Consider the following 14872-nt stretch of genomic DNA (forward strand, 5'->3'; position numbering starts at 1 on the left):
TTTTTTGCTATAAAGATATGCCTGACCAAAAGTATTCTCATTATCTATGCTTATACAGGTTGATACAGTCCACGCTGTTACTTAAAGAATCTGCTTTTTAAAGATAGCAGCAACTACTTTTAAGTCCCAGAATCCATTAGTATGACAAGCAAAGAAGTCAACAGACTAGCAGTAGACCAGTCATCTCTACCACATCTTCCAGGGCCCAGGAAACATTAGGGAGGAAGCTTGGAATTAAATATGAGGGCTTCTCCCACTGATAGACTAAGAGACTTCCCAGGGAGATGGTGGACTCAGAATTTCCCAAAGGAAATATCGGAGGCTTCTGGGAGTGCAACAGTAAAGGAGACATAGTGTACTCTCTACCACTAGGGTTCATAACAGAAGAGGGGAAGGGAAGGAAGTTAGAGCCATAGAATGGAAAGGTATATTGTGACACATTGTGCCCACCCACAGACACTGACTGGTGCAGTCATCACCCCACATTGATACCAGTACCTAAAATGAGGAAGAACCTCTTTGCAAAGGAGGTGGGGGAAAAGGGAGAATAAGAGCATGACCCAAAGGGAGTGTGACCAATGTGCAATACGGTCATACAACAAATTCCTCAATTATTAAAAAAATCACTCTCCAAAGTAATCCTCAGATTATCTCAAAGGTTTATCCATCAGCATGGAATTCATTTAGTGCATGCTTATAGAAACACATAAAATTCACATTTCTATATAGTATTTTTCAATTCACTTGTAAAATACAGAATACAAATTCCAACATACACAATAAGTGTATGTTGTAGCATAGCATGCTTGACTCCATAAATAATACCTATGTATCTTTTTCTCTCCTTTCTTCCTTCCTTTCTCTTTCTTCCTTTCCATTTTCTCTCCTTCATTCATTCTTTCTTTGTTACTTTATTTTTTTCTAATTTATTTTATTACAGATACTCTTGAGGCTGGGTATCCATACAGTGGAAGATAACCTAGAATTCTCACTGTAGTTCCACTGACTCCAACCTCATGCAGATCATTCTACCTTCTTAGAGGGAGTATTGGAAATAAATTTATAAGCAATCACATTTGGCTCTAATCATATATTTATTAAGAAAAAATCATTTTCTGCCCTTTTGATCTATGTCAGTAACTTTGCTGGGTTCTGGGAAGATACGTCTTTGGAAGATTCATGCTCTGCATTTCATATTTCTTTTCCTTCAGAGGTATGGTCTCACTTTAGCCTAGTCTGATGTGAGACACACTCTGCAGCCTTAGGCTGGCTTTAAACTCACAGATCCTCCTACCTCATTCTCCTGAGTATTGTGATTAAAGTTAGAATGACCATGGAAGGCTAGATTCATGGCTTTCCTTGGAAACCTATGTCGAGTCATTAAGATCACCTGTATGTACAGGTAATTCCATATGTGAAACACAAGGGGTGAGCATAATTTATATTTGAAATATTTATGATCATGTAAATGTAAATGTCATTATTAAATAAATGGAGGCATTTTTATCTCTTCAGACATTTTCCAGGTCCTCCCAAGGTCCCAGTCAGTTTGAGAGAGGAAATAAATATTCTGTAGAATTTCTCCTAATGTCTAAACTTACCTGTGTCATTGGAAATCTCATTCTCTGGGCAGGGAACGCAATCAAAACAGCAGGGAGCCTTTCCCTCCTGATGGGAATTCCTGTATCCAGGGATGCAAGTTACACTACACACAGAGGGAGGAATCTGAGGAAAATCTAATGATCAGTAGAACATAGAGATTTTAACTACTCCTTTCATATCAACAATGCTGTAACATATTATACACGTAGTAAATCTATTTTCCATTTACCTACAATTGAGTAGAATGGACACATACCATTTGTACAATGCATATAATATGTATAAATATTTAGGAAAAAAAATTAAAGCATATTTCTGCTTCTTTTCTAATAAAAAAATAAGATAATCAAAAAGTTTAAAGTGGGCTGGATGGATTGCTTAGTGGTTCAGGCATTTGCCTGCAAAGCCAAAGGACCCAGGTTTGATTCCCAAGACCTACATTAGCCAGATGTACAAGGTGGCCCATGCTTCCAGAGTTCATTTGCAGTAGCTGGAGGCCATAGCACACCCACTCATTCTCTCTGTCTCTCTCTCTCTCCCTCCCCCCTCCCTCTCTCCCTCTTTCATTCTCTGTCAAATAAATAAAAAATAAAATAAAATAAAAGTGTAAAGTGAGTCCACAAATGATAGCATCTTGTACCTATAAAATTCATGCACTCATATACAATATCTTATTAAGTTTGATTTATTTATGGCCATGTAAATATACTATTGGATCCATCTCACCTGTCTACTTCCTGTGGTCCACTCTATCATGTCATCCAATAATTGCAGTTGTCCTTGTGGACGATATGGAGAAAACTGTCCTGTTTTCACTTTTACCTGAAAACTTTCTTGAAAATCCCATAAGTTGAAAATATCACACTCTGGGTCTAATTTCCTTTTCGGATTCATATCCACTAGGTCTCCAACAGGGTTGGTAAATTGCATGTCCTTTAGCAAATGGTTCAGCTGAAAGAGATGTATCATTTTGAAATTAAACATGTCCACATTAAGACAGGAAATGAGAAGTGAGGACCTGACCTCCTCAAAATTTCTCTAATCTCTCACTCTCAAAGGGTTATTTGTGTAAAATAGCTATTATTATAAATTTAATAACTAATTAATATTATTAAGTTTTAAATTGGTGTGTCTTAGTAAAAATGTCCCAAACAAATCTTTTCAATAATAGATATAAGATTGAGATAAATTTTAACACTATTTAATTATATGCTTATATTCAAGACCATCATTAAGAAAATGAGGATATGAATGCATTTAATTTGTTCTGAAATAAATTTTTATCATTCTGGAATTAAACATTTTATACTTTTGGAATACTTTTGAGCAAAAGAGAGAAGTGAGGAATAGTATACCCAAATTTTCTTTCTCACTGAATTGGTTTAAATATGGTGATCAAACCATAAAGCAGTATATTTATATTCTTAAAAAGCAATGTCATAGCATGTTCAAGCTAACCAATTGGTCTAGGATAAAGACAAGGATTTAAATAACTTGACAATGATTACAAAGTCATGAGAAGGTAAAGATTTCATTCACCTTTGTCTGCTATCCTCTGTGAGGTGACAGAGATTCTAGGCTGTGGACCACATCTCCAGAATGGTGGTCCCAGTCACACAGGGGGTCTGTCGTTTCCCCTAAATTCATAATGATTGCTGATTTCTCCGGAGCAACTTTAAAACTGTAACTTAAACCTGCTTTACAAACAAATTCAGATTTTCCTTGCAAACAAACTAGGAAATTACCTATTAGGCTATTTACACAGATCAAATCATGTTTGTGTACACACAGAAACTTGAAAACCAAGCCGTAAGGATCTAGTTGCCTTATGTTCCTAATTGAATTAAAACATGTACACTTGATAGACATTATGTTGATGCATACATTTTCCTACTTTAAGAAAGAGAAGTTCTCTCTATTCATAATTGAGTGTCCATGCGACTGAATGGTGAACATTATAAATATTGAAAACAAATAGGGATATTAATGTCTTCTGTCAAAATCATCATTGAGACTTCCAGCCAAGCTGGTGACAGCCTAGCTGTGATGCAAATCCACAGGAAAGAAAGGCAATACATTAAGGGTTTTCTGGGTCTTCTTGTCAGTGGGAGGGCTGCGGGGGGGAACAGGGAATTGCGGATATCCTCGTGGGCCGGTGGACCACCCCTCCCATCAAATAGCTGCTGCACCCCGCTGCTGCACCTCGCCCCACACCCCACTGATAGGCCCTGCCACTGCAGCCTCCGGGCCACTGCCACTGCCACCGCACTCCGATAGCTTGCCGATCACATGCCTATCAATCCCTATGGGCGGAAGCTTAAATTGCTCTGCACAATTGCCCACATTACTGCTCCCGCCGCTGCATGTTCAGTGAGTCCAATCCCAGAGCAACTGACACACAAGCCCAGACTGTGTCTCTCGCTTGCACCAACTCAGGTGCCATCCCCTATTCTCCTGTGGTGGGGGAGCGCAGACTGTTTCTGGGTCCCAGTGTTCCCAGCCAGAGTATGGGCTGCTTCAGGGCTTGGTACCTCAGTCCCCTCCAAGCTTGAACGCAGGCAGCTTTGGCGCATTACCACTTGAGAATCAGGCAACTATGACACCCCTGTCAGGAAGTAGATAGGGGGCTTTGGCAAGTGGGAGCCAAAGCTCAGGCTGCTTGCCAAATTCCCCAGGCTGCCTCAGATTCCCATTGCGCTAGAGCCCAGGCTGGTCCACCCACCTACGTGCTTGTACACTGTCATGGGCAGACCACAGTGCAAAAGAAATAACATGAAAAATCAAATGCAAGAAAATCCAGTCAGATCACCCAGTCCTACAATGAATAATACATCTAACCAAAACATAGAAGAGTCATTAGGATCAGAACATCAAATTGAAGCTATGATCAATGCAACCCTGGACAACCTACTGTTAGAACTTGTAGGAAAGCAACAAAGGACCGACAATCGTGTGGATGCTACCATCACTAAGATAGGACAAATTGATAAGAGATTAGAAGGAGTTAAAAGATAGTTAAGAGCTTTGAGGGAGAGTGAACAAAAAGAAGACCTTAAAAAACACTTGGCCATAGTAAATGAAGACATAAAGAAATGCAAGAATGAATTCCAAGAATCATCAAGAAAATCAGAAAATGGTGTGGAAAGGGAGCTTGACAGAGGGATGGAAATTATACATAGAAAAGTAGTAGAAAATGCAAACTTAATTGAACAAGTCCAAAACTCACTAGAGGCTCTCAAGAATAGAATCAGCCAAGTGGAGGATAGAAACTCTGATCTGGAAGACAAGATGGAAGAAACAGTTCAAAAGCTCAAAAATTTCAGTAAGTTCAAATGTTCCTGTGAACAGAACATGAGGGAATTGTGGGATACACTTAAAAGTCCTAATATCAGAATCATTGGAATACCAGAAGGAGAAGAATTTCAGACCAAAGGCATGGAGAACTTATTTAACAAAATAATTGAAAAAAACTTCCCCAGTCTCTTAAAAGAAAGGCCCATCAAGATTCAAGAAGCCAATAGAACTCCAAACAGACTGGACCAAAGGAGAAACTCTCCAAGACATATTATCATTAAGACTCTGACACCAAAGAGAAAATCCTGAAAGCAGCTAGGGAAAAACAGCACACCACTTTTAAAAGTAACCCCATCAGAATTACTTCAGACTTCTCAATGGAAACCCTAAAAGCTAGAAGGGCCTGGAAAGAAACACTCCAAAGTCTAAGAACCTATGGCTATCAACCCAAATTACTCTACCCAGCAAAAGTATCCCTCATAATAGATGGTGAAAGGAACTTTCCATGACAAAACCCAGCTTTAAAATTATATGAACACAAAACCAAACCTACAGAGAGGATTTCCGGAAATTCTCCACAGAGAAGAAACCAATAACCAAACTCAAATGCCTACAAGAATCAGATCACAATAACCAAACTCAGAGTAGGCACAAAAAACTTCAAAGTCCATAAAAATACCAACACACATCTACCATCACAATATGGCAAGGATCAAATCAAATCTCACAGTCATTACCCTAAATATTAATGGCCTTAATTCACCCATCAAGAGACACAAGCTAATAGGGTGGATCAAAAAATTAGACCCATCAATCTGTTGCCTTCAAGAAACCCACCTTACCACTAAAGACAGAAACCTCTTCAGGGTGAAAGGGTGGAAAACAATATTCCAAGCAAATGGGAATGAGAAACAAGCAGGCGTAGCTATATTAATATTGGATAAAATTGACTTCAAACCAAAAACAATCAAAAAAGACAAAGAAGGCTACGTCCTACTTATAAAGGGAACAATCCATCAAGAGGATATTACAATCATAAATCTGTATGCACCAAACACAGGGGCACCACAGTTCATAAAACAAAACCTACTTGACAATAAAACAGAAATAACCACCAACACCATCATAGCTGGGGATTTCAATACACCATTATCAGTAATAGACAGATCATCCAAACAGAAACTCAACAGGGAAGTAAAAGAGCTCAACAAATCCACTGATCACTTAGACCTAACGGCCATCTACAGAACTTTCCACCCCAAACCCACAGACTACACATTCTTCTCAGCAGCCCATGGAATATTCTCTAAAATAGACCATATACTGGGTCCCAAAGACTGCCTCCACATATTTAGGAAAATTGACACAATTCCCTGTATGATATCAGAACACAATGCTGTATTGCTAGAAATCAACAACAAAAGACCCACCAAGAATCTCAATGGCACCTGGAAACAGAAGAGCACACTTTTAAGCAATAAATGGATAGTAAATGAAATAAAAAATAAAATTGCAAAATTCCTGGAATTGAATGAAAATGAGAGCACATCATACCAAAACTTATGGGAGACAATGAAGGCTGTCCTTAGGGTCAAATTCATAGCACTCAATATCTTCTTAAAAAAGACAGAAAGATCCCAAATCAATAGCCTAACCATCCACCTAAAGGCACTGGAAAAACAAGAAAAATCCAACCCAGAGAGCTCCAGAAGGAAATAAATAATTAAAATCAGAGCAGAAATTAATGAATTGGAAACCAAGGAAACAATTAAGACAATTGACAAAACAAACAGCTGGTTCTTTGAAAAAATAAACAAGATTGACAAACCCCTGGCCAATCTGATCAAGCAAAAAAAGGATAAGCTTCAAATTAACAAACTTCAAAATGAAAAAGGAGAGATCACAACAGACATAAGTGAAATTGGGAGAGTCATCAGGACTTATTTCAAAAACCTCTACTCCACAAAAGTGGATAATGTGGAGGAGATGGATAAATTCCTGGATGCATACCATCTATCAAAGCTAAACTCAGAGCAGATTAAACACCTCAATGAACCCATCACACTCATGGAGATTGAAAAAGTAATAAAAAACCTCCCCAAAAAGAAGAGTCCAGGACCAGATGGCTTCTCAGCTGAATTCTACCAAACCTTCATGGAAGAACTCAAACCAATCTTCCTTAAACTGTGCCACAAAATTGGAGAAAAGGGAAAGCTACCCAACTCCTTTTATGAAGCTAGTATCACCCTAATTCCAAAACCAGGCAGAGATGCCACAAGAAGGGATAACTACCCACCTATTTCCCTAATGAACTTAGATGCAAAAATCCTGAGCAAAATCCTCACAAACCAAAACCAACAACACATCAAAAGCATTACCCAACTTGACCAAGTGGGATTCATCCCAGGAACACAGGGGTGATTCAACATATGGAAATCTGTCAATGTAATACACCACATAATCAAGGTTAAACATAAAAACCATATGATCATTTCGATAGATGCAGAAAAGGCCTTTGACAAGATACAACATCACTTCATGATCAAAACATTGGAGAGAATTGGCATGGTTGGTACATACCTTAACATAAACCAGAGAGTTTTGCTCAACCATGTTTGTAGCAGCTCAGTTAGTAATACCTAAGAGCTGGAATCAATCCAGATGCTCATCACTAGAAGAATGGATAACTAAGATTTGGTATGTCTACACAATGGAATTCTATACAGCAGTAAGAAAAACTGACACAAAGAAATTTGAGGAAAAATGGTTGAACCTAGAACAGATCATTCTCAGTGAACTTATCCAAACACAGAAAGAAAAAAAAAAAAATCGCCACATAGTCTCACTCATCTACAGCACCTAACCTGAATCTACCCAAGATACCTTACATACCCAGCAAGCATCTCATGGACTAGACACTAGGAAGGATGGGGAGGGGGAGAGGGCATCTAAGGGGTGGGAAACACTAATCTAGACACAAACGGCAATGGTACCATAAAATTCTACTTCCTAAAAGGCAGACTAAATGGCTAAACCTTCACCAGGCCCTTACAGGAAACACCTGAACCACAAGGCAAGGGAGAGGGTAGGATCAAGTCTAACTTAAATCTTCTACATCTTCCCTCCCTCTCTCTCCTCTCTAACTCTTGTATATTAGTTCTCCTTTTCCTCATTTTCTTGGTGGGCACTGACCTGTAACTCCAAGTAGCAGCATGGGGCTATCACCCACAATGAGCTTTTGATCAGAGAAACCTACAAGGTTTCCTAAAAGAATGACAGATTTCGGTCAGAGTACTTGATGACCCACCAAAGTTTAGTGGTAAGACCCTATTGCTAAAGACACCATATGCAACTGACACATAAAATGGAACGGCATGGCTGGAAGCCAGGAGAGAGTCAGTCCCCAGACAGTCAGCGTGTCTAGTGCCAGAAGGTGCTACACGGCGGCTGGGGGAAACGACCAATATCTGTCCAAGCAATTCATGGTCCAACCTACTTAGAAGCAAATAACCTGTTGTGATGCACACACAAGTGCCATAGTGGCACACAGCCATGGTGGGGAACCAACTGCTCTTGATTTGGCTAACTGATCCCCTCAGTGGTATGGGACCCATAGCTGGAGCTGGGAAATAAGTCAGAACCATATCCAAACATAAGCCCACTCTCCAATATCAAGCTACCATCAATCATGGGCTACAAGAGGGCCTACACATATTAAACTCTCTAAAAAAAAAAAAAAGGAAGAGTTATCTCATTTGACCTGGTGCTAACTTACTCTACATTGGAGAATCTGCTTCTCTTTATCAGATAGATGCAGATCCTAAGGAGAGAGCCACCCCATCATACCTCAAAAGGGCCCCGGCTGAAACTAAGGAAAATTGGCAAAACAAGCAAGGGTGCTGTTTTCCTGATGAACCAGATACCAACACAAGGGGGAAGGAGGCCAACACAGAGAAAAATCAACTCCTACCAAACCAGAGAGCCAAAGCCCCAGAGGCCCGAAACACCTCATCACTGAAGCAGACCAAAAATGAACCCAACATGGCTCAGGGAAATTTTGTGGAAGAGGGGGTGGAAAGAATATCAGAGCCACATGTTGGGTCATGATATGCAGAGACATTTATTGTACCAATAACTGTGGGCTAAATCCAAAATGCACGACCCATTTGCCTAAACAAACAGGGTCCAATGGGGAGAGGTAGGTCACGGATGAGCCTAATAATGGTACCAAACAGCCTGTATTTAGAATAGAAATAGAATAGAATACTGAATAGAAAACTAAAAAGAGAGAGAGAGAGAGAGAGAGACTGATTGAGATGGGGAAGGGATATGATGGAAAATAGAATTTCAAAGGGGAAAGTGGGGGAAGGGAGGGTATTACCATGGTATATTTTTTATAATCATGGAAAATGTTAATAAATTTGAGAAAAAATATATAGAAAGAAAAAATTAAAAAATCATTGATACACATCTTATATTATTATCTTTAATTACACTATTTTTTATGAAAAAAAGCACATCTAACATACTGAGATTTAAAAATGTAGAAATCCAGGCTGGAGAGATTGCTTAGTAGTTAAGGAACTTGCCTGCAAAGCCAAAAGACCCAGCTTCGATTCCCCTGGACCCATGAAAGCCAGAGGCACCAGGTGGCACATGCACCTGGAATTGACTTGCAGTGGCAGGATGCCCTGCTGCACCCATTCATTCTCTCTCTCTCTCTCTCTCTCTCTCTCTCTCTCTCTCTTTCTCTCTCTCTCAAATAAATAAATGAAAATAATTTTTAAATGTATAAATCCTTATATTTGGAGAAAAGTTTCTTAACAATTTGGATTTACCAGCTTTGGTATAATCTACAAATTATCATTGTGATGACACTAGATATAAATCGTAAAAGACATTTTACCTTCCCACAGTCACTCTGAGGTCTGTTGTCAATAAGCATATATACAATATCTACTTGTTGAAGCAGCAGCTCATGGAGGGAGTAGGCCACCACATATGCAGCATTGTATATATGGTAACTCTCCTCACTCATGGCCACATCAAAAGTGTGCTGTGTGAACAATTCCAATGATATGTTTGATGAAAAATTATGCAAGGTTTTCCATTTAGACTCTGACACAGAACAATTAAAATACATCCACCCCAACTTTTCCAAAGAAATGTCTTCTAAGTACTTGGAAGATTTCAGTGTTTGGATAAATTTCTTAAATCCATAAATATCACCATGGTGTGGAGAAAGAGTGAAAATCCTACGGAATGGGTCAAGGCTTAAGTGTCTCTTACTTGAGATGTCATACCATTGTGTGGTTGTGACCCAGATTTTTCCTGTGCCTAAATATTGCCACATTCTGATGGTTTCATCGAGAGTAGAGCTAGTGTCACCATACATGATGATAACATTTGCTGATGATGTCATAATATGCTTATCATATATTCCATGTCTTCTCAAGTACAGCTGGTTGTTCACTGGGACAACATTCACAAAAGCAGAGCAGAGTCCATTTCTTTGCATCTCTTCTCTCAAGTCTGCCAGAAATTGAATACCTTGGTCATCATCTGAGATGACCAGTCCCACCCAGTTCCAGGTATAATGAACCATCAAAGAGACCATGGCAAGGGTCAGGGAAGTATCCTTGGTGGCCATCTGATATATATAAGGAAACTTGTCATGGTCACTCAACATAGGTTGAAATGGTCCATAGATAAGCTATAGGAGAGAAAACAAATAATATGTTATGAGGACAGGACTGATACAAATCACAATTTAACATCTGAATCATGTTGAGTGATAGCATAGTGTCTCTGATTAATGCTTTGAGATACACAAAAGAACACATACACAAACTCAGTATCCTCCTTTCTTTTTCTCCATGCTCATCAAAAGGCCAATATAAAAAATATCCCCACTCTCCCCTTCTGAACAATCTCACCTGTGGACCATGTTCAAGTTGGATGGATCGTCCCCCAATTGCAGTTGTTGCCCATTTTTGTCCTGAGATTGCTACATGACATAAAAACAAGCCACACCTATAGTTAGGAAACCAAGAGGAGACATTTGTGGCTGTATATTGAACATCATAAATTACTTTAAAATTGCACAGTTCTGTAAATAAGTAAAATCCCAGAGTCATGTTAGGTAAAAGACTGGAGTTCTTGTTGATCTCATCAATTGCATACTCCAATGCCAAGCCAAACTCGTATTTTTCAGGTGGTAAACTAAAAAGAAATTATAGAAGTCATTAGCAGTGTATATCTAAACATGATGCTCTTCAAATAGAAAAGGGACACATTTTACTGAAATTACATTTGATTCCTAATGTCAATGCTGAATCTGTCTCACTGGATTGGGAGTGAGAGATCATGAGGTAATTGACTACTAACAAAGAATTTTGAAGTTAAAGAAGTTGAGTCCTTTGTTGCTGTGACTTTTGAAAGCATAAAAATCCATATGTGATCTACTGAAACAACTGTTTGTCATCCCTGCAATGATAAGCAGGCCATTAGAAGACCAAAAAGAGTAAAGGCCAGGCTACAGGGGTAACTGCAGATTTCCCAATATGATCTTTATAATCTAAAAAGCTGAGGATGGTGTTTTGAAAGACAACTGCTGATGCAGAGCATTGTATCTACCAAAGCTATCTATTATAGTTGAAGGAGAAGAATGTTCATTAAATCTTGGCCACTGGGCCTTGCAAGCTATGATTTGGGCCCCAAATCAAAGATTTTTATGAGTAAGCTATATGGATATCTACTTCCTGCTTGCTAAGTATTGCATGTGTAAAAAGTAGAGAGTTTGGGCAGAGGTACCTAGTGGCAGTGAATAATCTATGCCCAAAAATCATGTATGGTTACAAGAAAATTTTAGAGCAAGCAAGTTCTTGCACTGGGAGGCACCTGGTACCACCAAAACACAGCACAATGTTGAGCAGGCATTTGCTTGATTACTGTGTCCAGATGGTAATACCCTATTTCTCTTGATGTTTAGGCTGAAGGTCCTGAGAAATCAAGCTCTAGCTGAAACAGAAGTCTTCTCCCTGTTAACTAGCTGCCAGAATGCTGACAAGCATTATCCAGCCAGATATTTGTTGGATGACAAATATCACCAATGGATCATGCCAGATCTACAACTGTACAGCCAGGTTAAAATACCAACTGCTTTAATTGTGACATGTTTGCTATGGGAAATACAAGTGCTCTTTGATTGGACAGCAGAAACAACAATTAATAGAGCAAAGAGTTACCTGTATAATGTAAGAACATATTGGAGCTATAAGTCTGAGCACTGATGAGTTTCAAGGATATAAGGAATACAAAATTTAATACTAAAAGCAGATAATCCAGTCAATACATAAGAAAACATGCTAAAAAAGATTTACCTATAATGAACAAATTACCAATTAACATATGATAAATAATAAACATACATAGAAATCAGAAAATCTTAAGAGAAACTACATTAGTATGTTATCCACAGTCATGAGCAGTGCACTATACTGTTCTGATTGCAGGAAATTGAAACATTTATACCTTTGGTAGGGATATAAGTTTTGTAGACATCAGGATGGAGAATGTTTCTTTAAGTCTAAAATTAGGACCCCTGTATGATCCAGACATAACACTTCCATACAATCAATGACAACTTATCTCAGAGAAACTTGAAAACCTATATCCCTAGTATTCTATTCACGAAAGTCATAAAATGGAACTATACTTAATGTTTGCCCCCACAAGATTAGCAGAAGAAAATGTGGAATAATATAATATTAAAATAATATAAACATGAAATATAATAATATAATATATTATATATATGTAATATATAATAATATAAACATGACAAGCACTTACTGTGAACCAGGGATGTTGACCCGATTATTTCTCTGCAAGGATGTCACATAAAGTAAGAAAACACATTCAGTTTGTGTATCTTCACCATGAACTCTATGGTGTTTTCTTTTCCACAGGCAGCTGTTGTCCTTTAAACTGAACAAGATGAGAGGAAGTTTCAGGAGCAAGAAGACAAAACTCAAAGAGAGCATCTTTTCCATGCCTTCCAAGCTAACAGCATGAACATAGGTGGAACACAGTGTCATGCAGACGAATACATATCATATGTCCTTGTATGCATATGTGTCTGCTTTTATTACTATGGTTAGCCAAGGAATCCACTGATATTCCCCAATTCTTATCTGTTCTGCTTGAACTACCCTCTCTAGAGGAATATGCATCATATTGCCCAGGGCTCTGCATCTGAGGTCCACATTCATGTGAAAAATATTTGCTAAAAACATGTTGTGAGGATCATCTTCTGCCCCAGGGGCCATTATGTCCTCATGTCTATGGTAAACATGTATCAGGGATGAGCTCATGTAGTTGTGTTCCCCATTATGTATAAACAAGCTGTTTGCATGAACATAATTTGAAATCATGTAAGATTATTTCAGCACAGAATCCAAAGTAATATGTGAAGGTAACTGGAAATAGAGGGCCCTTGCCAGCCTGAGCTTGTATAGAAATGTAGAATATTGAGATATGATGTCCCTGTGGTTTCCGACATAAAGCAGTGTCACTTACAGTCATAAAAGCTCATGTTCTATGACATCCATTCAGTGCTTCATATTAGTCCCATGTGCAAAATCCCCCAAATCTTCATGTGTTTACTATTACCTGGAGAAACAATTATTCAAAATCCTTATACTCCAAAATTATCATGAATCCAATATCATGTGGTCAGTTACTCAAGAACACCGCAGAAAATAATGCTCATATTTTTTTCTAGTCTGTAATCTACCTCCTTAGTATCCAGTAGCCATGGATCACTATCTTGTGATGAGTCTTTTTTTCTTCTATGGCACCGTGTTTCATTATTGCTAATTAAAGGACAGTAGCTAAAAATCAGTTTTTATTTTGCATGTAAAATTATTAATTGCATGTTCAGAAAAGACATCATTTTTGTAACATGCTAACATACATGTTGCCAATTAGCTTCTATAAATGAATGTAGTATAAAGATATTCATCATCTTGTTGTGGGCTACAGATAAAACTCTATAAGTTAAGGTTTTTTCATTTATAGAGAAGTGTGAGAAGTTATAGAACTTGAGATGTGTTGCAGTCAGGTTCACATTGCTGGAAGAAATCACCCAAACAAGAGTAGCTTATGGGGAAAAAAGAGGTTTATTTTGGCTTACAGGCTCAAGGGGGACACTCCATGATGGCAAGAAAAACGATGTCATGAGCAGAGGGTGAACATCACCCCCTGTCCAACATCAGGTGGTCAATAGGAACAGGAGAGTGTGCCAAACCCTGACAAGATGACTCTGGCTATAACATTCATAAGCATGCCCCCCCAAAACAAACTGCCTCCAGGAGGCATTAATCCCCAAATCTCCAGGATCGGGGAACCTAGCATTCACAACACCTAAGTTTATGGGGGACACCAGAATCAAGCCACCATATAAATTTAAGCATCTTAGGTCATCACAAATCTATTTTAGTATATTGAAATCTTTAGGTGACGTCCATGAAAGTTCCAATCTATGTTGAATTCTCTTGTAGGGTGGCAAGAATAATAAACAGAATACTGTAATGAAGGAATTAGATATGGAAACACGAAGAAAACCCTCCTTCAAATACTAAATAAAACAGAGTGTATAGGCTGAGCATGTAGCTTAGTGGTAGGTGTGCTGTTATTATTATTACTCCTTTTGTAGTTGACATAGAGCTTGTATGTGTATACTAATATGTTAAGTATATGTAAAAACATTTCTTTCTTTTCCTTCCCATTACTCACATGCTCCCATGGATATTTCTTTTTTCCCCACTGTTCCAATTTTTTATAAATGTAGTACTTGAAAGTCTTAGCTATACAAATAAAGCAAGAGACACACATACAAGGTATACAAATTGAAAAGGAAGAGATCAAATTATCATTATTTGCAGATGATATGATTTTTTCAATTTTCTTTGCA

At 38.3% G+C, this 14872-nt stretch overlaps 1 protein-coding gene across 1 annotated transcript in view; it reads right to left on the reverse strand.

Moving 5' to 3' along the window:
• LOC105943610 (vomeronasal type-2 receptor 116-like) overlaps positions 1-12995 on the reverse strand; it is a 28809-nt gene extending 15814 nt beyond the window's left edge. Inside the window, 7 exon segments of the mRNA XM_045130573.1 lie at positions 1602-1725; positions 2329-2535; positions 4523-4561; positions 9803-10649; positions 10833-10903; positions 10989-11118; positions 12751-12995. Of these exon segments, the coding sequence (XP_044986508.1) occupies positions 1602-1725; positions 2329-2535; positions 4523-4561; positions 9803-10649; positions 10833-10903; positions 10989-11118; positions 12751-12995 (1663 nt within the window).
• Positions 12996-14872: the final 1877 nt, after the last annotated feature.

The sequence above is a fragment of the Jaculus jaculus genome, chromosome 12, assembly GCF_020740685.1.
Source record: "Jaculus jaculus isolate mJacJac1 chromosome 12, mJacJac1.mat.Y.cur, whole genome shotgun sequence".
Classification (NCBI taxonomy): domain Eukaryota; kingdom Metazoa; phylum Chordata; class Mammalia; order Rodentia; family Dipodidae; genus Jaculus; species Jaculus jaculus.